The 27620-nt window shown below is 31.4% G+C and overlaps 1 protein-coding gene across 1 annotated transcript; it reads left to right on the top strand.

Moving 5' to 3' along the window:
- Positions 1 to 55: 55 nt before the first annotated feature.
- LOC139520672 (zwei Ig domain protein zig-8-like) lies at positions 56 to 25513 on the top strand. The gene is made up of 7 exons (XM_071313526.1): positions 56 to 794; positions 14033 to 14178; positions 15887 to 16100; positions 16970 to 16999; positions 18747 to 19028; positions 22195 to 22218; positions 23333 to 25513. Exons 1-7 carry the CDS (start codon positions 701 to 703, stop codon positions 23461 to 23463), a joined length of 921 nt encoding a protein of 306 aa, XP_071169627.1. The 5' UTR covers positions 56 to 700; the 3' UTR covers positions 23464 to 25513.
- The last annotated feature ends 2107 nt before the right edge of the window (positions 25514 to 27620 follow it).

The following is a 27620-nucleotide window of genomic DNA, read 5'->3' as shown; positions in this document are numbered from 1 at the left end:
GGCGGATCCTGAGTCGCTGTAAACGCTCAATAAAATTCTATTTTCAGATCTGTTCATTGGGTGACTCAAATAAATTGTTTTTCGAGTTGTTTTCATTCATCGAGCATAGCCGATTTCTATCATAAATTGATTAATTCCAGTTATACGAACAATTCCCATGATCAAAGCATAATCACAAACCACTTTACCTATATAGTCGCTGAATAACTCGCCTTATTGATAGGAAGATTTGTGGATTTTTACCTACAGTATTTGTCTTTCATTTCAGTTGTAAAATATACTTACAATAAGTGCATTGAAACGTATTGTTTTAAACGTAGTACTACGAGCGAGAAGGAATTAAAAAACATCCCGAACGAAGAATTTTCTGTTTGAAATAGGTTTACTATGCTAATCTGTTTATCGTTGCATAAAAAATTGTGACAGTTAACGCGAGAAGGAAAGCCTGAACTATTTAATATGTGGGAATAATATATTAGTTTAAATAATATTTGTGTAATATTCAAGGTGGATATATTGTATGAAGAGTTATAATTAAGACATGGAATAGAGAAATATTTACGTTATTTAGTAGATTAAGTATAAGAAGATTTGACATTAACGCGGAAATCTTGGCGTCGGGAATAATGTAGTTAGAAGTTACAAGTCTTATAATATGTAGGTAAAGGTTATTGGAGAACAAATAAATAAATAAATTAAAATGTGTAGATGCAAGAAAAACTACTCTATATGCCATTTTCTGTGCAACTTTTGGAATTGGATCATATGGACACTTCTATTGGGATATACAGAAGGTGAGTGAAAGAAATTAGCAACTTTTACATATATTTTACATATATGATATTTTACTATAAAGTTTAACACTTATAGGTATTTGAAAGCCTAACTGTCAAAAGTATTCAAGCACCTTGGCTTACTTTTACTTTCGTCATTTGTCACGAATTACATCTATTTTCAGTTTTAAATCAAATATCAATTATTAATATTATTAACATAAAAAGAATACTTTTGAAGAAATCAAATATGATTTTTTTTTCTTAACTTCTTTTAAGAGTGCAAATAGCGAGACATTATTTATCGTTATTTAAATAACCTGTTTTATAGACCCAGATAAACTGGATTTATAACATGTATTATATAAAACATAAGCAAACCGGAATAATGTTTAACAATCAACATTCTAAACTTATAAATTCTTAAAATTTTATGAGAGTAACTTTTTCAAAGTTAGGGTGCGAGCAAGCGGAAATATTACCACATTAACATATCTGTCAAACTTAATGCTAAACTTTACTGAGTGCATATGATGACATTTTAGTTAGAAGATGTAACATTTTATTCAGCATCGGTATCTAAACATGCCTACAATAACCATTTAATACCTTATCAATTTCAATTTAAAACCTTTTAAAAGCCTGTAATTGAAATATAACTAAGATTTATGGAGGGTTGTGACAATTTAATTTGTCATTATGTTACGATATGCAAATAACAACTTTGATATTTGCTGTTATTAAGAGATTTATGCACATTTTTATATCTCCCCACACCAAGGATATGATTTATTTGAGTGGATTGCAGGTTTTAAATAGCCTACTTTAATTCTTTTGCACTTAATATAGATCCAAGACAAATACTATAAAGCATCAAAGTACTTGTTGAGAATACTATATGTTGTATTTAGAGATCTTACTATCCAGGGGGTGTGATGAGCTGATTATCAAGTATTTTCAATTCCTAATATAAATAAGGCGATGTGATATGATTGCTAATGAGATAACTATCAAAGAAGATCAAATTGACGTGGATCTAAGTCATAATAAGTTATCGACCTTCGATAATGAGCAAAAACCAATACATTGAAAATTAGCTATAACAGGCCCCTTTTTATGTTTTTTTCAAATACTACTGTTTTTATTGTCCAACTAAAGCTCATTGTAATCAGTCTTGATTTGAATTGTTCTTATGAGTGCAAGACACATTATTGACTGACAGGGATTTTGAAACTCTTTTTGGAGAAAAAAATAGATACTTTTTCCAAATCGCATTCATCTAGGTTACTTGACTGTTGAATTGTTTTTTTCATATGCATTTGGTCGCTTTTTGGTTCGATCTGTATGTTCAAGACGATTAATTTTGGTAGGATGTCCTCTCCATATTTTAAGTTGCATGTAAACTTTGAAAAATGTTAGTCCGGTTAAGAGCTGCAATATAAGCAATATAAAGTCATTTATCGTCTTAGTGTCTGAATATTTTTATTTAACTTGTTTTAAATGATGCTGTGTAATATATACATTTCTTGGTGCAAGTTTTGTTCTGTCTGAAACAAGAGCAAGGTCTTTTTTCATAGTATAATGTATCATAAGAATATTGAAAGTTTTATGTATCAAAAGAGTATTGAATTATTTGAAAGTCATCTAATAAACTTCAATAAAAATTGAAAATATGTTATAAGATGTATATTGATCGACAAATTGATACTTTAACGTGTGTTTAATGAGATGTTTAGACTGAGAATGTTGTAGCAAACAGAACGTTTGTTTGGTATTTGTACTTAAAGAATAGGAAAAGACTTATTTTAGGAACCCCGGTATTTTTCACTACCATTTATTTATATGATGGACCACTATGTATGAATGTCACTGCGAATTTTGAAAGAATGCAATATAAAGTCTCATCTGTTCTACAAATGTATAAAATTTAAGGGTTAGTAGTTAGTCTTATTGACCACCCCTAAAATTAATCAAAGTCGGTTTACCATAATCGATTTAATCTAACTAATCTGTATCACGAAATAGCAAATAAAACGCTTAAGGTCTTTTTTATGACTTAAATAATTACTTCTTCCTATTTATTTTAATCTCATGTTAAATTTAAGGTAATGGGTGAAGCAGGTGTAAAGTAGTAAACCCATTGTCATTATTGGATACTTCTATCCCTAGGAGTCTTCTAATTTTTCTTTCATTATTTTTAACTGTTTACATTTTATGAGAAGTTTTGGGTTACTTCTTTTAACTGTATAAAGTATGTCATTGATTGGGTATACTGATAAATATTTACTTGTAAGCCTGGTCAATGACTAAACAACCGTATATGTACATTCAGATTGTATTTAGAGCGTCAGATTTCGACGTGGTCATTACAGTAAACTTTCAACTACTAAAGTTCTTGAAAAATATTTCGGGGTGAGTGTGTCATAACTGATCGTAGACGTTTTCCCTAATGAGCTGCTTTGTCCCTTTCCGAATATGATTGACTATCGGCTTAGACCACTAGAAAATGGTACGGGAGTCGAATGCAAAGCTAGTTATAGTACTATGAAGCTATGTTACTGCTTTAGGGCTACATGTATGGCAATTAGGTGTGGTTATAGATAACACCAAAGACTTGTTAGAGTTCCTCATATCTGTTGCTTTCCTTACGCAATTAGGGTAGGCTGATAAACAAACTTTACGACAAAAGCTGTAAACGAAGATTTCTAATTGTAAACTTTACGTTTCTATGTATATAGCCATTTTCAAGCAAATACTATATCTGGGTTATATATGTCACAGTTTAAACGATTTTCCAGAGCTGGCATTTCCTATCATCATTTAGGTGATAGGATGTTGCTGCTTACAGAAAGTTATCGAACCAAGGGTTCCTATTGGTAAATATTAAGTTATCCCTTCTAAAGTTGAGAAACACATTCACGATTTGATTAATCATTATTGAATATTTGTATCACAGATGATCATTGATATGCCCAAGTTGTCGTATATTCTGTGAAGTGTTTTGTAAATATCTAGCGTTTGCCGTTTCGACATATTTATTGGAGGAGGGGTCATAGTGTTGCTCTTATATCTTCAACTTATAATTTTGATTTTCGCCTTGGTATAATCTCCCTGATCATTTGATCTCACTTCCTGTTTTGGCTGGAAAATTGTATTGTCCATCACGGCCGACACTCGGCTAACCGAGAGTTTGGTCGGTTAATCTATATTGAGTATGCGGCTATATCGGCGGTTGGTCTGTTAATCGGGTTGGTTATACGTCTGTTAAGAGTAAAACTCACAATTTAATGTTAAACTCTGTTAAATATACAGATTTTTGCCATATTATGAGAACCACATCAAAAAAAGAAAAGTGTCTGACAAAATGATATCTATCATAGAACATTTTCCACCAGTAAAAAAAATGCATAGCCTGCGCAGTTTTAAGTAAAACGAAAAGGCGTCTCGCAAGTATGTGGTTTTTATGCTTGTACGCATAGCAATATTTTGGATAAAAGGCTAAAAAACATTTTTATATATGATTTAAAGGACATAAAATAGTACTTTGGTTCTAAAAAAATAATTCTCATTGATAAATATTTCATAATTGTTATATAAGTTGAGTAATACCACATTTTAATGAATATTAGGGGAATACAGTCTGTTAATGGGTTGGACAATTTAAATCGTGTCAGTTAAGAGTTATTTAGCCACGACAATAGTCTTACTACCTTTAGTTTATATTTTCACATTGAAAAAAATGAGATGTACTTGTGACGAAAAAATTACAATACGGTGCAACAGTATCCTTATAGAAAGAGAACTTTTATTTTAATTTTATTTCTTTGCATTTCATTGAAGGTTGTGTCACTTCAATATAGCGTTATATGGACTGATTGGCCGCTCGAATTCGCACGAATTTATTATTTACGCCAAGTTATCAATCAGCCTTATTTTTTTTGTCTGTTCAAAGTCTGTAACATCTATGAATCTGTCATGTGTTGCAATGCAGCTGGTTAAATTCAATGCGTTTTCTTTGGAATACTAAGGCTTTTCTACATCAGGAATAGATTACCTTATGGCGGCGTCACATATTGGCGTATAGACCGGCGTGCACCAAACGTACAGAGAAAATTGACAAAGTCGGTATACGTTAGTTGCATGCCATTGGAACGCTTAGCAATCGTTCAAAGCGCGTTGCATAAGTTTGTAGTAAGTCGAAATACAAAGGTTAAATTGAGAAAGGAAATGGGGAATTTGTCAAAGCGACAACAACCCGTCCATAGAGCAGGCCAAGGCCAACAATGGGTCTTCAATGTAGAGAGAAACTCCCGCACCCGTAGGCGTCCTTCAGCTGGCCCCTTAAAAAATATGTATACTAGATCACACAAGACTAACAAAGGCCAGAGGCTCCTGACTTGTAACAGGCGCAAAATTGTTGCGGGGATAAACATGTTTATGAGATATCAACCCTCCCCCTATTCCTCTAGCCAATGAAGGAAAGTAAATACGCTTGATGAACGCTACAATCCCAGGAAATTTGTATGCAGCATAAAAAACATACAACATACGCCAACATACGTTTCAAGTACGCCCAATACACGCTTAAAGCTCGTTTTGCACACGTTACAAATATGATTGACAGGTTAAATGCATCCAAAATTACTAGCGTATTGGCAGCGTAAATGATTTTGAACACGCCAGTGCTATACGCTGATGTGTGACGCCGGTATTAGTTGTGTTTCCTCGTATTTTATTTGGCCTTTTAAACATTTTTTTCGTCACTGATGAGTTTTTCGTAGACAAAACGCGTGTCTAAACTTATGTTTCATTGTTCATGTGTTGTTTCCATATATTCTAGCCACTAATCTTGAGTCTATCCTTTTATTCAGATAACACCCCATATAGCAATTAAATTATGCTTGTAATGTCATTCATAACTCTTAACAGACCAATTAACAGACCGAGTTTTATACATCCGACCCATTAACAGACCACATTTTTATCAAAAATTGATTTATGTCACCAAAATATAGTTTTTCGTGTAGATTTTTCACATATTGATGTTAATATGGTAAACAAACATAATGCCTGTCTTTTTTCGATGTTCAAAATATTGCATGCAAGTAAACTCAACCAACTTGTCATTTTTGTTTACATTTTATGTGTGTAAAATGTGTATAAATTTACTGATGAGTAACTCGCCTTTTCATTTTATAGATCGTTTATTGAAGCTAGAAAAAAATAATTACACCACTGGATTCAGTACTCCAAATCGTTTTGTCAGACATGAATAGTTTTTATGATATAAATATAATTAAAAAGTTATACAATGAAACATACTGACCTTGCAATGATTTTCTCGATAACACCTGATTAACAGACTTTAGCCAACCCGATTAACAGACCAACCGCCGATATAGCCGCATACTCAATATAGATTAACCGACCAAACTCTCGGTTAGCCGAGTGTCGGCCGTGTCCATGCTTGCATTTTTTGTGTTTGTTCATTGTCAGATTTTGTTGTCATTTACACATGTTCTATTACCATATGTTTGTCTCTTCGTGTGTAAAGTGTCCTTTATATTCGACCTCATATTCGACAAAGTTGGTTTGGCATGTACTACTTGCTAGGTAATATTAATTTTATATATGGGATTCTATGAGTTCGATGAAATCATTCTACTGTCTAAAATTATTGATTATTGTAATTTTAATTTTTTATTTTTTTCTAATGTCTTATATTTGTTGACATTTTGTTGATCTATTTTTAAGTTGTAACTGCATCAATTGATTGCTGTTTAATTTGACAATTCTCCTTCAATGTTTCATTTATCTCACTTGTTAACAGATCGCACGCAATAAAGCACTGTTTACCTTATCAATTAACGAAGGTAAAAACCATTATGTAATTGCAAAAAGTCTTAAAGTCGTAAATCTTACTAATAGCCATCGATTTATCTTTTAAGTACTTTGTTCTCAGTTTAATATTTATGGTGTCGTTTTGACTCTTTTTAATAATAATGACACATCACAATAACAGCTGTTTAGGAATAACAACGTTGGTAATTGCGTGTGCTTGAAATTCAATGACAGACGGCAGGAAATCGTTTCCTCGTTCCCTATGGAACTACCAATACCTGACTAAGACGAAATAGTTCCAGGTCATTTAACGCTAAATCGCACCCGTGTTAGCTTCCATATAAATATTCTTTAGTCGGTCGAAATAAAACTGGCTTTTTAATTTGTACATGTAAATAATAAAATCGTAAGGTTGACCACTTGCTCAAATATTGGTAAATATATGTATCGTTTGTCTAGCTACATTTTATGCAGAAATTCTGTTTACTCTAAATTAAGCTTTCAGACATTCACATTTGAATTACAGAGACGAAGTTAAACTAATTACAAGCACAGCATAAAAGCGTAATCAAACAGATCTTTATCAGAAATATTCTTTCTTCCATAAATATGAAATTTCTAAACGTTTGAACATTTGATCATATGAATAATGAAAGACTCTGGGCTAAATTGAAATATAATTCAAACAAAGGGGATCAAGGTGATTGAGTGATAGCAACATATCGGAAACCACATCAATCAGGTATAATCTGTAATCATTTATGCAGTTTATTTCATGTCCATCCACATGGATGGGCTCAATAAAAATAAATTGATTGGACACCGTTATCAATCATTTAAATCTACATATTCTCAACAGTTCCGGGTATCCACCGAAGCTACAATAAGTAAAAAGTGTAGTTAAAGCAATAGGGTTCCGGTATTTGAAAGTGAGAAATATCTTCATTGTTGCTTCGGACGATCGAATCAAGACAATCAATTCCTGAAGTGTTTGGAGAATAGATGTAGATACTCAGTCTTTCTCTTAGTTGGCACTTTTATTGACACAGACTTCTATTATTGACTGTGTCATTCATTTATAGAATGTTAAAAAATGTTTTTCTCAACTTTTTGAGTGAAAAAAAAACGTGCTGTAAAAGTTAGATTATGAAATTGTTTTGAGACTAACGTTAAACATTATTGATGTTTTGTAGCATGTATGCAGTGTTTTCAAAAGATCATTCATTTTATTTCATACATTTTTCTTTGCCCGTTCTTAATGCCAGAAATGATAAACATTTTATCAGATAATCGACTTAAATATTGGATCATTCGAATTTGGGTACTTCTTCTGGGGTCCTGAACATCTTATGTTGTAATATAATGAACATTCAGTACATTTCTTTTAAATAACTGTGTTACTTGACGAAATTTATTCATTACTGTGTAAATCTAATGTTGCGAATTACTGAACTATTATATATAACGGGAGAAATATTGATCCCTCGAAATGTATAGCTTTAAATTTACTTTTACTTTCTTAAGTAATATGAATATCGTGCTGATTATAGATTGGCATCTACCAAAATCATGTCTTTCCTATGATACTCATTAAGTAGTATTAAACCGCTTTGGAACTACTTCAACCGTTATTTAATTGGAAGAGGACTTCTAAATAAAAACTGTGCCAGTACCTCAAAGCATTTTATCAGAGAGTTATTATTTGGCTTTTATCTGTTTTTAAGCTTTTACCATAGTTTTATTTTATGCAATTTAAATAAGGAATTTGAACTATAATCAAACGTTCTGCCGTTCTAAGCCTAGTGATTCAGATAGATTTGATTATTTTGCATATTTTCATTTATCTGCCTGTGTTGATCTTGCTTCTTCTTTTATATACATATTAACATGCTTGTCTTCTCATCTTCTTTGATATCAACGATGGGATTCTGATATTCTATCAAAGGTCATCTGTGCTCTGCTAATAATATCCTGTGTCAGTTATAGGTCAATATATGTAAAGTGGGTGTCTGTTAATTCCTGCAGGTTGTGCAGTGACCACTTTGTGTTATTTTGGCTGCAGTTTTTGTTGACATATGACTGTGGACGTGCATGCTATTCCAATTAGAAGATTTTGTATGCGGTCTAATAGGATAAACAACTCTGGCTATAATTCTTCATACTCCAAAACTTGTACATGTTTGATCATCTAAACGTTTGCTTTCGCGTAAATATCTCTCCAATTTTACTCTCAGCTTTGCACAAAACCATGTCTTCCAGATCCGTTCATGAAGTTGTAAGATGTTTATCCCGACGTACAGTCACAAAAGTGTAGGGAAAATAGTCAAAATCTCCAATGTGACAATGATTATTTTTTAAGCTAATTTGCTTAGCAAAGACTCATTCTACAGCCTATATGCAACTACTAATCTCAATTTGTATTCGCTGCTTCTCCGCTTAGCACGTGCCATTAAGAAGTAAGTCTAAGTCAAGTCAACTCGTAATCGGAAAGATTTTCCGGGTATAGAAACATGTCATTTTATGACTGTTACCTTGTGAGCTAGCACATAATAATCCACGTGTTGGTCTAATATAAAGCAGGGTTCATATTCATATCGCAGTAAAATGTTCTCGTCCTTAATATACATCTAACTTTTCACTACCATCTATCATATCATCATCTGTTATTCTCCCATGTCAGTGAAGCAGTATGCACAAGCTAATGGCCACTTGGTATTTCTCCTCCCTTTTTTACGTCGAATATGCCAGATTCCTGAGATTGAACCTAATGGTGTATTCTCGTTTGTATGCAAGTTTGGATTATATAAATTAACCAAAGCAATAAAAATCCAGATGGCACATGTTTCCAAATGCTTTCATGTGTCGTTCTTAGTAGAAAGAACAGTTTATAATCGACTCTAATTATCAGATAGTTATACAAGTATGTGACAATTACAAATTATGCAACAGTCTTGGCTTTGACAGTTCACTGAAAATGCAATATATTTTTTTCTACATTCAAATTGTCACACTATATGCGTTTAACACGTATAAAGATACAACAGCAATTACGTTTAATTGAGCACACTTTGTGTCAACGAAAACAAAGATTGTACCTTTAAATGGTTCTCTGATCGTATATACAAGATTGTTAATTTCTTGCTGTTTGTACAATAGTTTTCCTCGCAGTTCAGTATTTTTCTGATTCTACTTTTTTTCTATCTAAATTTTAAAACTATTTATATTTATGTCATCGTGAATTAAGGCATCCAACAATAATATCTGTTAACCTTGTCAACAACGTCAAGGTAACAAATGCTGTTTTTGTTTTTTAATGTGTTTGACCATCATTGCATTGTTAATACCATCTACTAGCTTGATGTAGCAGTTTATGCTAATTTAGTTAAACGGCTGTTCTAGTTTGTTTGACCCTTATTCTTAATTGATACTGTCCGTCTCTTTCTTAGAATTAACATTGATTTTTGTTTAAGTAAAACAAACTGCTATTGTTCTTCAGTCCAGACAATTATTGTGTTACTCTCATGGGTTTTGAGTGCTTCCATGGTCGACTGGTCTAAGTAGTTCTACTGTTATCACTAATCGTGTTCTTGTGTGCTCGACTACGATTTACTAGGATTGCAATTTTTCCTGCCGAAGATCGTTGGTTCATTTTATGTATTCTGCTTCCTTAGTCAATGAAAACTGGTTGTCATGAAAATACCAAACATTTAACACCAACAATCAATGATCGATCTCTATGATTTAAAATTCTTCTTACACCATGATACATTTTTGCATGTGTTTTAGCTACTCTGACAACAACTATGTGACTTATATAATTTTCTAACAATTTTTCAGTCAAAGTTTGCCTTAAATCAATCTATACATTTTCCTTATTTCAGTTTATGACGATAGGCGGGAAGTCATAATAGCTGATTTCAGTCATTTAGGTCATGGTGAGCCAAAAGACGTTTTACTATCATTTCCACACAAATTTGTTATTTAATGATCATCGAAAGGTTTTTATATATATTTTTTCTAGACTTCTGTTTAATGAACTAGAAGGAACTTTTTTAAATGTCTAGCTAAATTTTATATAAGTATATTCCTTTGCAGTTTTCTCAATCAACGTCATTATACTATTTAAATATTAGTTATTAAGATAACTGTTCATCCATTTAGATATTTATAAATATAAATAAACCATGCGTATAACTGTTTTAATATGTTTTTAACACCCATATATATTGCTTGTTGACTTTGTGATCTCAATAGACCTTGTATATACAATGAGGTAGCAGAATTCACAATCATTAAACTAAATAAACTTTTTTTTTATTATGAATATTAAACTTATAGAAAAGGGGGTTTTGAGGGTCATACCAAGTTTTGAGTCGATTTTTTTTTATTGATATAAATAAAAAAAAGGCTGACATGTTAATTTCATTCTAAAGATTTTCTTAAACCTAGATATTAAAAGACGTTACTGCTCTTTGTTGAAATAAAGGTGCACTGTATTGCGTCTTTAGTGTTTAGCAGGATATTAAAAATACCTGACAAATTGTGGACAATCCCAGTGTGTGGAGAAAGTATGCTACATTACCCCCCTTATCTGTTCTGGAGCTGTTGTTTTTAATACACAATGTATAAGGATTTGTAAACATTCAAAACAATGCATGTGCGATCGTTTGAGTATAGTTCTTAAGTGTGGTAATAAAAATATAAGATTATATTTCCTTTATTAAAAAAAGTACTGTTCTGAAAGAAGCAACGATATTTTGTACTTTTATTTTCAACCCTATTAGGACTGCACAATCGCAATACAATAATTACAAGAATATTTAATAACACCTTAGACTGTGTAATAAAGATTTTACATCCAATAAAAAAAACGAATACTTTTAACAAGTTCATTTGTCACCAAAAGATTGACTTGATAATGGGGATGTGTTTGAAAGGTTATTATTATTGGATTCAAGTTTTTCGAAAGGCGATTGCTGATATACACGGAACTAAGCCATGTCAAATATCAGGGAACAACCTTTGAATGGCATCGATACCAATTTCGGGATTTCTGCTGAATGAAATTGAATCGAAATCATGGAAATTGTAACATTTAAATGCCTTTACAAATCGATAACCTTTTTAAAAAAGTGTATGTTTGAAATTTCCACAACCAGCAGTTAATTATATAACTATTTTATGATATGAATATTGCGACTATCTTAGGCAAAAATCTTTTGTTGGTCATTAAGCTACTCGCGTGTGTCGGTACTTATACATCCTTGACCTTCAAATGTTTGGCTTAGACCGTTAATTCAGAAAATAGTACAGTTTATAAAGAGCTATTTTCATTCTATATATATAATAGAGTGTAGACTAACCAGGTTTTTAGAATGGCAAAATTTGTTATTCATTTATTGACAAGACAAAATAGGGTATCAATAATTATTACATATACCGTCTAAACTGACAGATACGAAACAATTAACGGATGACGGATAAGATATATATAATATTCCCATCCAAAAAAACATCTACAAAAATATTATGTATGTTTTATACTCTCGGAACAGAATTCGACATGGTCTTTGAATCATCAGACACAAAGTGTCGTTTTAGTGAGAAACAGGGTACATTGATAAACCATATTTTTTGCAGGAGTGACTAAGGTTTCCACATATATATGCTCGTTTTTGTGACTTCTCCAATACACCCGTGAATCCTTACTAAAGTGGATCATTCGTGGCTGTTTGTATTGAAAAACAATCCCTATCCGAATATAAGCTCTTATTTTTCAATTGGCAGTCAAAATCTACTCTTTTCATCACGATCGACCCACTCGTAGACCCTACCGATGGTATAAATTGTTAATTTGTTCTAATATACTGTTAGCTTGTGAGCATACATGTATCTCTGTTACATACATCTATCAATCTATTATAAATCAACCTGCAATATCAGTTTATTTAAAGCATATTGAAAATTTCTGACTATTCTGTGATTGTGTGCCGGGTTTTTTTCTGAAATAATGTGGCGGTTTTCTTTCTGTGGTTGTGTGGCGTTTCTTTTTCTGTGATAAAGTACTTTATATTGAAAAGTTTGCAAGCTATGGGTTATATACTCTTTGAGTGTTACAATATCAGCTCATAGTATTCTGAATGGAAAGCATTGATTTATTGCCGGTGTCTTGCAATTATTATACCAGTATTACATTAACTGATCACTTAAAGTTGATTTACACCCCAACATAACTAAAGACATATGATTACCTACAAAGTAAACCAGACGAACATGGAATGTTAATATTTTTATTTCGTCCTCGTCCGTGGTGTTGCACTGCCAAAAATATTAGACAACATAGTTATTGACAATTAATCCGAGAGCTAATTGTCTGTTTATATCAATAAATGTTGTCAATTAATTAATTATTACCTTATTCTTGTCTTCATAGAAGATGCTAAAGTGTCTGGACAACGGTATGAAACACTCTTGCTCTTATTATGATAAAAATGTTAATTTGTTTGGACAGCAGTATACAAACACGTGTCCTTGAAACTCTAACTGTATTATTTTTAGTATTTGAGGGTAATATTCGTTAAACGAAGACCTAAATTTGAGAAGTCTTTGTGTTTGTTATTAATATCATTTCTATTGAAAACACAGAGACATAATCTTTCAAACGCATTTAACTTCTCTGTATACTAGTACACATGTACTAGTGGCGACATTTCATTACAGCGTTGAAAACGTTTTATTGCACCTAAAACTATAGTTGAAGACGTTCTATTATGTAAAAAAGAAGATGTCGTATGATTGCCAATATTTCACATATTTTCGATTAGTGTCAAATTTATGTTACTTGCACGTGTAACGTCTTTACACACACAAAACTTACCTATCCACAGCAGCTTAAGTAACCCATCGAGACAATTCAAGATTATTGTTGCTGTATTCTGCGTAATACTTTCATATCTTTTCTTTCGTCTTTTTTATATTTTGATATCGGCCCTGTGTATCTTTCTAGGACTATGATATATTTTATTGTTCCTTTATAATTCATAAACAAAATAATATTTGTTAGCATTAACATTATTTAAATTTATTCCCATCAAATCACAACAAATAACTCAAAATAAGAAAAACAGGCCATTTTCTATATGTTTGGGTTTTTTTAAAACTAAAGATTAGTGTAGGCACTACGATGGTTTGTTGGCATATTTAACTTTTTTTATACGAGCATCATTGATGATTCTTTTATAGACGAAACGCGCGTCTGGCGTACAAAATATCAATGTTGAAGATCTTTGATGAAATTAGCACATTTATTTAGATCTTTCCATTTCCTAGATGTTATGAATGCAAAGCATTCCTATGCATTTTTACACTCAGGAGTTTGGAAGCTTATAATACATTTGTATCTGCTATTTTTTCTGCAGGTTACGACCCAAGAGGTCGATATAGAAATGGAGAAAGGTTGGTGCCAATTCAGCCCTCGTTTGCGCCATCAGAACAAAACTTCACTGTCTTTGAAGGACATACAGCTGTACTGACGTGTGTTGTAGAAAATCTGGGGACAAAAACGGTTTGTTTAATTGATTAATGTTACACAAATTTACAAATATATTGTTCTCGTATATTTAGATATGTAGCATTTTTTATTCAATGCTGTATATATCAATATACTATCATGCATGTATAGTATGACGAATATATCTTACTGACTATCTTGGTAAGTTTCATTTAGACTAGTAGCAAAGTGATCATGTCTTCAACATTTAGAACCTACTATCAATGGTCAATACAAAATCAAATGCCAATAATAACAACTTGTAAGCTTTGGTGTGTTTTTTTTTTTTGTTTTTTTTTTGCATTTGTTTCAATCGTTCATCATCAATGTCTTCGTCTGTTGAAACCTTTCAGATTTCCTTCAAGACCGTGTTGTATTTTCACAAAGGGGCGTATACCACTACTATAACCGTGTATTGAGATAAACCATACCTACAAATACCATGTGAAATATACACGGTCTCCAAGCGTCTGCTTTTAACTTTTAATTATATTCCTAGAAAAATATAGGAGGTAAATTATAAAGTTACATATACAGTTAGTCATTGCCTCACAATGGTCGTATAACAAAAGACCATCATTAAGATTACCACATTACAAAACGTGTAGAAATTTTAAAATTCACTGAATAGTGTTTTCGACTGCTAAATTCTTTTTAAGGGGGCTCGCGGGTCTAAATGAAATTTTTTATTTAATATAGGATTTCTCTATATTTTTCTATAAATGAACTTTTATCTTATACTTAATAGAAAAATGAAATAAAAAAATGGGGTCACCGTTCATTTACGCTCACAATCTGCCTTCGAAAGGAGCATACATTTTTGTTAATGTCCTTTTTTTCTGTTGAACTAATAGGAGAAATAGCGGCAATATCGAAATAAAAAAAGAACTAAATTACAGAAATCGCAAAAATTTTACAATTATTTAGTCTATGTACAGCTTATTCGAAAACAGCAATAAAAAATATAGGTCACCGATGAGTTAAAAAAGATATTTCAATTTTTATGCCAAAAAATGGCATTTTTGCACCAAAGGGAGATAATTTGAAGCTTTTTCAATGACAACTACATTTTAAAAGTCCGCTGGGGCCAACACGAATTGATTTTTTGGAATGATTTTTGTACCATATGATAAAGTAACAGCTACTTAAGGTAATCAATAAAATTTGTAATGAAAAATTAATTTTTATTTTTTTTCTGAAAATCTTATACCCGCGAGCCTCCTTAAACAGATATTGTAGTGGTTATTTCTAAAATAAAAATAAAACGTTTTAAGTAAGTGTGAATCTCGTGCAACATTTAGGTTTATAATCATATATTAAAACTGGCTGCTTGTGGAGGAGCTACTAGCATACTCGATATTTTATCAGTGCTGTACTATTAGACTCAACTCGATAATTTTACAGTAAAATAGCTTTAAAAGTGATGTTTGATTTATTTGAACTTTCACGATTGGTAATACAATTGTACATAAGAAACTTCATACATAAAACGATTTATTGAGCTAAACAATATATATGTGTACCTACATATCCAGTTAATGTATTATATTCAATAATAATATAAGAAATCGAAAACTCCTTGGTAGCCTTTGATCACGAAATAAGTTCAATATATTGAATTCATAACAAAAGCACAGACACAATGTCTTTTGTATCTCAAAAAACGTATGGTATCAGTTTCAGTGGAAATTTGATGATGTAATACGATATTTTCTTTCTTTAGGTAGTATGGAGGAAAATGTCAGATACAAATCCTTTAACAGTAGGAAAGATGACGTATGTATCAGATTCAAGAGTTCAGATACATCATATAATCCATAGAAACAATTGGAATTTGCACATAAGGGATGCAAAAGATTCAGATTCAGGCACATACGAGTGTCAAATCAGTACAAAGGATAGAAATCTGCGGAGGACTGTCCACCTCCAAGTACTAGGTAATATTATAGTTCTGTAAGGAATCGATTGGTTGAACAAAACATGATACACCTAAGATCTAAGGGTCTAGATGGCATTTAAGGTCTAGATGGCATTTAGCTAATACAGACTTTAGGGGGGAGGGGGAGAAATAAGCGCAAAAAGTAACGAACCAAGTAAAATGGAGTGCTTTATCTAAACAGCCTAATATCCTTTTTTATACATATTAAAAATATTTGGCTTTATGTATCATACACCATACACCATACATGACTTTATTTTATAATATAACAAGTGACTCCCTTTATTATCCCACTCGAAAATTGAATTGAGTAAAGAGAAATTATCACCTGGACAACCTCCATCCGGCAGAAGAACTCAGGTTAAAGAAGGTTGTCCGTTTGGTTGAGTGGGATGTATAAAAAAAAAAAAGAATTTTTCAGAAAATTACGGTCAAAAAGAGATCGTTAAATTCAGAAACTCTTTAAGGAGTCCTCATGTGGCCTGTTGGAAGGGAAATGTTGTCCTAATGCAGAAAACTTTATTATCCATTCGCTGTCCAAAGTTCTAACCCGTATACATCACATTGCAGATCATATATCTATCAGATTTAATCTTTATTTATTATTTTCCTAAATAGACATGCTATGATCTGCTGCTGGACATCAAACAAACATAATTCATATATAAACACTCTTTCTAATCCTCAGTATCAGATCGTTTTAGCATGTTCTCGTCTTAAATATGCAACATATATTTTCCACTATAGACGTCAACCAAACAATTAAACAGCAGTTTCATCGACTGAAATTACAATCACACATTATTATGTATATTGTAAGAAAATATACATGCAAATGTTATATACAGATATCTCTTAATATTGTAGAAAGACCACAAATACAACCAGAACCTTCAGGTAAGACTATTGTTATATATCGTGATGACATTTCGTTAATAGAATACTTTATAGCATTTACTGCGTAAAAAGGTCAAAATGTTCCTCAGTAGACACTTTGGTACTTCATATTTAACCTGTTTGTGACACCTTAACAGATCAAATTTAATTAATGTACAAATTAGCCTAAGTGTTATGTCGTCAAATATATATATATAATTCATTGTAAATACGGAAAATAGAACCCCTGCCTGCATCGTTTTAATGATCAGATTAAGTTCCAATATACAATTTCCAGAAGTCTTGAACGTGTAAAATATCAAACTTTGAACATTTACCTATCAAACTCAATGTGTACATCAGAATTCATCCAATCATCATAACATTGATGCATCACCACCCCTATCTATTGTAGTTATTAAGTATAGTAAATACTAAATTATTAAGTTAATGGCAGCTCATATTTTAGTAAAATATAATTTAATTTAAAAAGGCGTTAACACTTAATCAGTAAATCGCTGTAGATAAATTATACCTCTACGTTTGGTTTTAATCAAGATGGCTTATGGCTGATAGCTTTATTGAAACTAAATAATTTCCAGCAATTTGTGATACCTTACACTCCGTAATGATGTTATTTTTTTCAAAGTTGTAAATTTTACAACCTCAAGCAAAGTGCACACTTTTAATTTAAGACTTTAGACTCGTTAACATTTGTTCTAATTAAAGAAACATAGAATTTAATACATGCTGTATCTTAATTATCTAAATTTAGGTTTTAGAAATGAAAAATGTGTTTTAGAAAAGTTCTTGAGAGAGTCAATTTGGCAAGAACGTTAAAATTAAAGACAATTTAATTATGTTTAAGCTTAGCTTTAGAGAAAGGATAATTGCATACTTCTTTTCATGTTTTGTTGTCTTCAGAGCAAATTAACACACAGTAAATATATTGAGAGCAATATAAAATAATTAGGTGAACCAAGGACAAAGGCAAATTCAATTATTTTAACTCTTCGTGGAATATGTTAAAAAAATTATGACGAAGACCTGCAATAACTCGCAGTTTCGTTAACATATTTGTTATTTCTTAGGGTTTTTGGGGAAGTATTATTTACATTCATTGGTCGTCAGTTTTAATGACTAGGTATGGCTTGCTTGTTGTCTGGTGGCAAATATTTGCTTCAAATTCATGACGATACCACCAATTTATTGAAGAAACAAGTATCTTATTAATAAGTCACTTTAATTGCATTTGAATGAACAACGCATGCTGGACGAATGTTCTAGTTATGCTGCCGATTGTTCTATTTAAGGCCATCTGCAATATTCTAAATGTTTAATTACCTATACAGATTATCCAGTTACTTTAAAGTATAGTGTGTCTTTTTGTATCTACTAATAACTTTTTTCGAAAGAATTTCCATAATCATTTTATCTTCATTTTATCTACATTTTATAGTTTCTTTTTAACGTAAATATAGGCAATAGTATTTGAAGTAATTCAAAATACTAATAGGTTAAGAATAAAAATCAAGATAATCACATGAACTCCAAAAGGAGCGAGATTGGGCGCCTTAATAGTGTAAGCTTCTACTACTATTCATGCAGCACCCGCGAATTCACAACCACATGCAGACAACAGTCAATTGCAGCAAGATGACAGCATGCGTCCTTTTAAAATATCATTCATTTTCCGGCAATGCTGTTTCGTTAAACGTACATTATAGCAGAATATACATGTTATTTTATTTTTAAATTTATCAAACAGGAATAAAGATCACAGGCAATTTTCACGTAGAAATAGGAGATACTCTACATCTGATATGTAACGCGACAGAAGCGACAACGCCACTAGAAGATATTGCTTGGTTTAAGGACGGCGATGAACTAGAAAAGAACACTAGAGCCACTATTTATAAAGCTTTGTCGCTAAAAGGCAAATCAATTAAAAGTGATTTGTACATAGACAAGGTTGAAATGGACGATTCTGGTTATTATTTGTGCCGTGCGGGTGCTCTTACAACACATAAACACGCCCAAGTTTTAAATAGTAAGTTTTTTCAAATATATTTCCTTAGATTTCATAGACTTATACGAACTTATTACGTGATAACTTACTTGACTTGTCGGATTTGTATAAATCAGCCACGTAATTAGGGATACAAATTTCCATTAAACTAATCTGTTTTCAAGTTTTAACTCTACACAAATCAGCAATGATTTGTCGTTTAACATAATATATGTTATTTATACCTAATAATGAGGATAGATCTTCGAAAGTCCCTGTTGATTTTATTCACAATGTCTAGACTCGGTACAATATGAAGCTTAGCATTTTGTATTGATGCATGCTTATCTATTGTTAAATGAAAAGATACGGTTTAAGGATGAGACAATCCTCCACTGGAGACCAAATGACTCAGAGGGTTAGAAACTAGATCATCGTACGACCATCAACACTGAGTGAAAACATACCGCGCATGGCAAGCTATTGCAGCCCACAAAATGACAAAGTACAGCAACTCAATCGAGAAATTTCGTTTATCATTTGGTTAATGTCTTATCAGAATATACCCTCATCTTATTTTTATTAATATCTAAAATAAGGAGCCCGTTTAGATCTATCTCTCTCTATCTGAATTCGTTAGTGCTGCTCATTTCTAGGAAAAGCTAGGCTCATCGCTTATGCAGTCGAATACAAGTGATGTAGTTTATTGAGTAGCTGTATGAACATGAAATGTCTACGCAAAAATCATGTAGAGCACTAAATGATTCTCTTAAATTTGGATTTAAATTTTAATATCAACAAGTTTCTATGTTGTGTAAAGATAGTTTTTAAGATTTCATTTTTGAAATGAGCCTACGTTGGTGAAAAACTTGAAAAATGGAAAACAAATTGGCGCAAATGAAGTGTTTGTTGGCGAACATATACAAAACGCCACAAAATATTACTAGGGAAACAAATGGTTGGATTACCAGTGAAATGAAAGTATATGATTTATTCATGAACTCCGCATAAACATCTTTATTGTAAATGTTAGTGAAATTTAGACGAGAAGATTTTTCAAATATAGAAAGCAAAAATGTAAAACAAAACGCATACATAACAAATCATTTTAATATTGTGGAATGCCGTACCATCACCTATAGATGCTTACTTCTATTATGTCATTTGGTCTCTGGTAAAATGTTATTGCATTGGCAATCCTACCTCATCCTCTTAATTTTATACGTATCAGTGTGCAAGAGTTGTTTCTGATGATACTACAATGTTTATACTTATTTGCTGAGTGATATAGACACGATCCCTCTATTTTTTCTCACTAACTACGAATTAGGCATAGAAATGTACTTTACTTCTGGCGTGCTAATTTCTCTGCTTTCTTGGAGTAAAATCTTCTGAAAGTTAATTTAATATTCCGAAGTCTTTAATTATGAATGATTGTGCAGTGTAACCTCTTATACTTTGATTATTCTGCAACGTGTGAGAAAGTCAGGGTTATAAAACCAGGAAATTGGATTTTGGTTGTGTTTTATCATAGTTACCAACATAATTGTTCTATATTTGATGAAACAAAAATATAATTGTCTGCCTATAGGTCGTTATCAGATCTTTAAATATATCTTCTGTGATAATACGGTTATTTAAGACGTGTCTGTGATGACATATAGCAATAGTCTGCAATGAAATATTTCAATTGTCCATTTTCTTCTTCCAAGAGTTCATGCCATCTGCCAAATAAAATACTACAAGAAAAATACATTTCGTGTTAAGAGGAATTGAATATTGTTACTTGATAAAGGAATTTGTATGAAGTGTTTATCAGAAGACAAATGGTATTTTATATCGATTTACCGCAGTTAGAGAAATCATCATTTCTTTGTGTTTCCGCAAGACAATACGACCCTCAATATTTATTCATTTACCAGAGACAGCTTACTATAGTCCTACAATAAGATGTCAAATAGATCATTCAATTTGATGCTTCGTGTAATGGTGAATAACGTTCAACGATTATTGAGAATTTGTTTCAAAGTTATAACTTCAAAGTCAGTAGCCACTATACATTTTCCTTCTCTATTCAAACAGGACATGTGTAAGGTTTTTTTTTTAAATGGAATAAAACGTTGTTTTTTGTTTCGTTACTTAATACTTTTAATAAAACAAAATATAATCCTTTTCTATCTGAATTTTCAGACAAGTTCAGCTTACTGTTCCGCATTATAAATAATCTGCTGAAATACCAATTTTACTGCACCATATATGTGCATTTCGATGTCTCTTCAGTGATGATCGAGGTCATGCCGGCATTATTTGAAAATCAAAAGCCTCATTAAAATTTGATAAGCCAATCATGGAAGTATATTATATTCAATATAATACTTCCATGAGCCCATATACTAAAAACCGTACAAGGAATCGAAAGTATTAGAGATTTATTAATAAGAGAAATATATTTATTACGTGACCATGGTTTTCTGGAATATATAATGAAATTCAAAACAGTGTGGCTGTGGCCATTGATTGACACATTAAATTCATCCATTGACTGGAACAATTTACGTGAACGTTTGTCTGTAACGACCACTGTTCACGACGTACCTACGATAGACATTTAAACTGTGGGATCAACAAAGGTTTCTTAACGCCTTTAATTATAAAATAATTCGAAAAATTAATCAGGAATAACCTTTATGTTTTGATTTATATAATTGATATAAATCAAAACATCGTGTTATTTCTGATTAATTTTTCGAATTACTTTATTAAGGTGTTGAGAACCTTTGGTGACCCCATAGTTTAAGTGTCTTTAAAAAGTACATAGTGAGCAGTGGTCGTTAAATACAAACGTTCACCTAAATTGTCCCAGTCAATGGATGAATTTAATGTGTCAATCAATGGCCACAGCCACACTGTTTTGAATTTCATTCTATCAAAATTAATAGAATTTCAACAATATTTTCATGCCAGTACAGATGTACTGAGATGCTGGACTGGTGATATATTATTAATGTTTATCAATCAAATACGTAGTCTTTTTTAGTATTTCATTTCCTTGAAGCAGATATAAATGCAAATCCGGTAACAGTGGAATGCTATGAAAACCGAGAAAGGATATGTATTCTCTGCTTGGTTAATTTTTATTTTCTTAAGATTTAATTAGATGTTTGATTGCGTGTAATCATGCATAATTTAATGGTGTTCTTTCTTTCAGCTGCTGGTAACAAAGATAAACGGGGTAAGCTACACATAATAGATTATTTTAGTCATTAATTAAAACAGCCACCCAAAGATCATGCAGATTGAGATAATTATGAGTCAGTCACTTCAGAACAGTTTTTTTTATCTTTTGAAACGCGACAAATTCTCAAGAACAATAAAGAAAAAGCATTTTGCTAGATTAGTCATTTTCATTTTACACATGGGTATCCGTTTTGTCGCATCATGTGTCATATCATGAGCAATACTTGTTTGAATTAAAATAACATTTGAAGTGTTGTTGATCTGTTAATCTAAATTCAGCTGGCGTATTTGAGTTGCTTTATTTAATTTGACAATATCAATTATGAAGCTGCTATAATGATACTTGAAATTGTTTATGATTAAATGTCAAAATATTAAAAACACAACTAATTATAAGTCAATATTTGTTGGATTATTTTCTTTTCAGAAGTTTTAAGTTCATGTTTTAAATATATATATATATATATGCGTAAAAGACAAAATATGGAAATTACAACATAAAACATCTACAAACAGTATTGAAATAGCACGCAAATATCGATATATAATAAATAGGAACGAAAAGAAAGTACACAAGGCTTAAAAAATCTCATTGGATTACATTTTATGAAATTTCTATATGCGAATAAATGAATAAAATTAATAAGCATATACCTTGTTCTAAAATAGTTATTTGAACTTACAACAAACAAGAAAAATCATATGCTTTACGATATTTTGGTCTGCATAGGAGCGAGTACAAATAAATGTTGTTATGCAAAACAGTACAAGTTGCTTTTTTCATCGTGAAATACATTGAAGCCATTTATTCAATTCTTGTCTTTGATTTTTTAAGAAATAGGCAATACTTGAACGAAGACTGAAACTGATTCAAATGTCACTCCTCGCTCATGTAAGGCCCGCGCCTTTATGACAGCAGGCCAGAAAGGCAGTGTTTGCATACTATACGAATACAGTTAACTGTTGTCTGCTCTATGGTCGGGTTGTTGTCTCTTTGACACATTCCCCATTTCTATTCTCACTTTTACAAACATATTATGTGATCATTATATTAAACGGTTGACGACCGGATAATTTGGTCCACATCAATATTTATTGTTTCATTTCAGGAACTCTTGTCGACACGTCACTGGGATATAGAGAAGGACTGGATAAGAAAAATGCGTCTGCAAGTATTCATGGAAAAGTAGTGCTGTTTATTGCATTTTTCGTTGAACTTTTAAAACACATATTTTCATAACAAAAAAATGTGACAGGGATTTCGTTGAATTCCAAAGTATATATTATAACGTGCAATTTCAAGAGTGAAAACAGACTGAAAACTGAAATCAGATTGACCATATTTTTGGTGATAGTTCTGAAACATTTTACAGAACACTACGGCTAACGAAAGTGATAATGTGCAATGGAAACCAACACAAAGTACATGTATTGCGCCACTTAACTAAATGAAAACACCTGACGGACATAACAATTTGGCATATAACACTATTATTATGCCTCATTGATAAAACTAATTGTCTGCATTAGAAACGGGTAACATAAACTACTTTGCAATCTGCTTTTTATTCATAATGCGTTTACATTTTCATTACTCATACCACAATGGTCATTCATGTAAATAAAACATATTTTTCATATTACAATCGGGATGGTAAAGAAAATATCATCTGAGTCAAGGAAATAGGTGTAAACAAACAAATAAAGTTCTATATTTTCCGTATATATCGAATACAAGGAGAAACACAAATCTACAGACATTGGATTGGAAATGTGTTATACAAGTTGTAATTGTCAATGTTATCGGTATATTGCATGTCTGTGTACCAAAGAGAACAGCGTTTGATTGCAAACAAAATTGAAACTAATGCAACTAGTCGAATTCTAGTCCCAGTGACAATTAGTTTTTCATTATTTTTCATGTTCACTTTAGTGTTGAGAATGTAAGGTAATACATTATGATATATTGTGAATAATTATGTTTACAATGGAACTATATTCACGAGTCCCAAGATAATTTACACGCGTGAATTATTGAAATGTACAAATGACATTTTACTATTCAAGTGTTAATTTACGACATACCAAAGATTAAATTTAAAATCAAAGTGCTATTAAGTGAGATGAATATTGTAGTATATATATTCTGTATATTTTGTTTGATCGTCAGTCCATTTGTTTTTGTTGTCATAAACTTAAGTGATATTCCAGCATTGTAAATTATGCATTTTTTAAAATTGCTGTCATTCCATATTTTTTATTATTAATTTGTTATACAAGTTATTGTCAATGTTATCTGTATATTGCATGTCTGTGTTATAATATTTCCCCTTTGCCTTTTGATTGTTGCCAAGAAATATCATTAAATATGCTTTGTAATATGCAATAATTTTAATTTCAGAAACATCACGAAGTTTCTGTTGATATTCAATTTATACTAAACAAAGCTAAATAAAAATGCTGTTTGCTATTGTTTCCATAAGGTCTATATTAGATTTTAATATACCTTTTGGATGAATACCTTCGCAATGAAATATTATCTTTTATATGAAAAAATAGTATTGCACCAAATAGATATTAATAATTGTATTGCGCAGCTAATGACCCAGCTGATGGCGTATATTAACCCCAAGCATGTGCTATTTACTTTCTCGCGTAAACCTTGTTCGATGACAAGATTAAATTCTTATAATTCTACCTCTGTTTACTACAAATCTGTGTTCTTTGGGTTACTGCCATCAGTTCATTATACCTCAGCGTCTCTCTTCTTACTGGGTAATTGTACAAATGTATATTATATATGCATATATCATAAACAAAACATAGAATTTTATTAAGATTTTATCGATACAGCAAATAAAAAGTCTAAACTGGAAATATTAATGCAGTCAATAATGTATTTTATGTTTCAAAGCAACAGGCGGAGAAAGAGGTTGGTTACACCCATTAATGCAAAACAGCACCAAAGAATTTCGTGACGTGATAAATATTATAAAGGGATCATTTTTAAGGGTCAATTCGCCCCAAACAAATATTGTCCAAGGACATACTCCCTAGAGACTAGAGTGTACTGAACTCTTTAGGCTATGTACATTTTTACTTTTTAATTTCATAGATAATATTGTTATTGACTTCTAGTATCTCAATAAATTATCCATATTTCACATAAATATTACATTAGAAATGTCAACATTTTGTGTAATGATTTCATATTTTTCATGTCACACTTTTGATCATGTATTCATATTGAAAACCAATTAATAAAAATAAAATGATATATGATTATTCAATTCATCTTTTTTATTTCTGGCAAAGATTTAACTCATATAAAGATCGAAAGATTATAATTATAATGGTTCATTAATTCAAATGTCGTTTTCAGAAGAACAGAAAAAAAGAACCATAGCATTAAAAATATACATACACATTGACCTGATAGCGCAGTAAATTTTAAAAGAGATAAAACAGGTGGTGACCACTTGTGAGAAATATGCAATAACAACAACAACAAATTCTTTAGCAAAGTAGCTCATGCACCTTTCACAAATTAATACCAAATACAATGAAATAGAAGTATAATTTTAAAAGAGTCACCCTAAAAAATAACGAGTTGTGAGAAACTGTATACAAAAGTACAATATAGTATAATACTATGTATACCAATGCATTAAGCAGATAGCACAGCATTGTTGTTTTTAAAGTTAGTATTTTATATATGGGTAAAACATAAATATTTATAAAAAAAAAAAAGAATCTTGAAAGGGCTGATCAACAGTTGATCTTTTTATTAAGCATTTTAAATTGGTGGCGTCTTCGAAAATGAGTAACATGTTTATACCTAGCAAACGTCTCGTGCATCCTTCGTGAAAGGCTTAAAAACCGAACATACCAAAACACAACACACAAACATGAAATAGAAATTATTGTAATGGTATGTGGGTTTTATATGGTTTGATGTATAAGTGATCATATTCTGAGGTTTGTTTGGTGTCAACATAGGAAATCTTTATAATTGAATGCTATGATCTTTATTTCACTGGGAAAAGAATTAAAGTAACTCGGATACATTTCGTATATGAAATGATATAATTGTCATGTGTCCGAATCGCTTAAAGCTTTTCTGTATTTACTTCCACAAGGACTGTGATGCTCAAAGCTGAAGTTTTGAAAGTCAAGTATGAATATGAACAGTTAAATAATGAAAAAAAACATGAAAATAATAGCCAAATACATCTAAGGTCAACTCTTTGCCAGAATGATTTGACATCTTAGTTTGTTTATACTCGTACAGATGCTTGCTTGTAAACATTATTAGATGCATGTGTCTATTGCCGCTGTGCTTAACAATAGCGAGAAAAGTACGTCTATGGTTGTTGCATGTTAAGCTACAGATTGTTGACCACCTACTTAGATATCGTGGTGACAAATGACTTATTTGTAGAAAAGCCTGTTATGTAAAGGCTTAAACTCGACAACGGATTATTACTTAGTAATTGAAGAAAAGTTTAATGACGAAATAAAAACAAAATGTTGAATTTTCCTGGTCAAAGGCTTTTTGCCACTCTTTTTTTCTTTTCTTTTTCAAACAACTAATTAAGACACTTTCTCTTGATGGTTAGCATACTGTTTAAAGAAGTATAATGGAATACAAATTCCATTACACTTAAGAACAAAACAATTGGCCTCTTTTAGGTTAATCAGATTCGTTCAGATAAAGCAAGAATATTTATTCGCAACTATACCTTTACAATCTCTTAGAATAGACAGTTTCGAGATGACATGTTGTATGGCCAATTTATTATTATTGAATACTTTATATGCTGACCTCAAATCTATTTTTTATGGTGAATACGTCCATTCTATTAACTATAGCGTATAGTTGCTGTCTCGTTGGTGTTTACATACATTCGGTATTTTTCTTTATGCTGTCTTTTCTGCAAAAATAATTTAACCGTTCTAGTAGAAAAAATCGCGTATGCTTATTGTGTCACTTTTCGCTCATTTCATTAACAAAATGAAGATATAAATTTTTCAGTACAAAGCATCATTGGTTCATATTAACTTGCTTTCTATAAGTACGCGACAAGTGTAACAAAAATATCGAATCTAAGGTAATTAAAAATGGGGAAAGTCCATAAACTCTCGGTTGTAAAAAAGACCAGACCGAAATCAAAACAATTGTCATATTCCTGACTTGGTATAATGATGATATTAAAAAAAAAGTGAAAAAAAATGTCAAAGTTCTAATACCTCGTTTCGCTGATTATGTGTACCGGTGTACTAATAAATTAAAAAAAATTAAGTATTAAAGATATTTAAAGTTAACTAGTATATTCAAAAGAACAGTGAGAAAACAAATGAAAGATTAAATAGTCCCGTGGCTCAGTAGGATTAGAG

This window comes from Mytilus edulis, chromosome 4, assembly GCF_963676685.1.
Source record: "Mytilus edulis chromosome 4, xbMytEdul2.2, whole genome shotgun sequence".
Lineage (NCBI taxonomy): Eukaryota > Metazoa > Mollusca > Bivalvia > Mytilida > Mytilidae > Mytilus > Mytilus edulis.
This window is presented reverse-complemented; position numbering and strand designations above follow the sequence as displayed.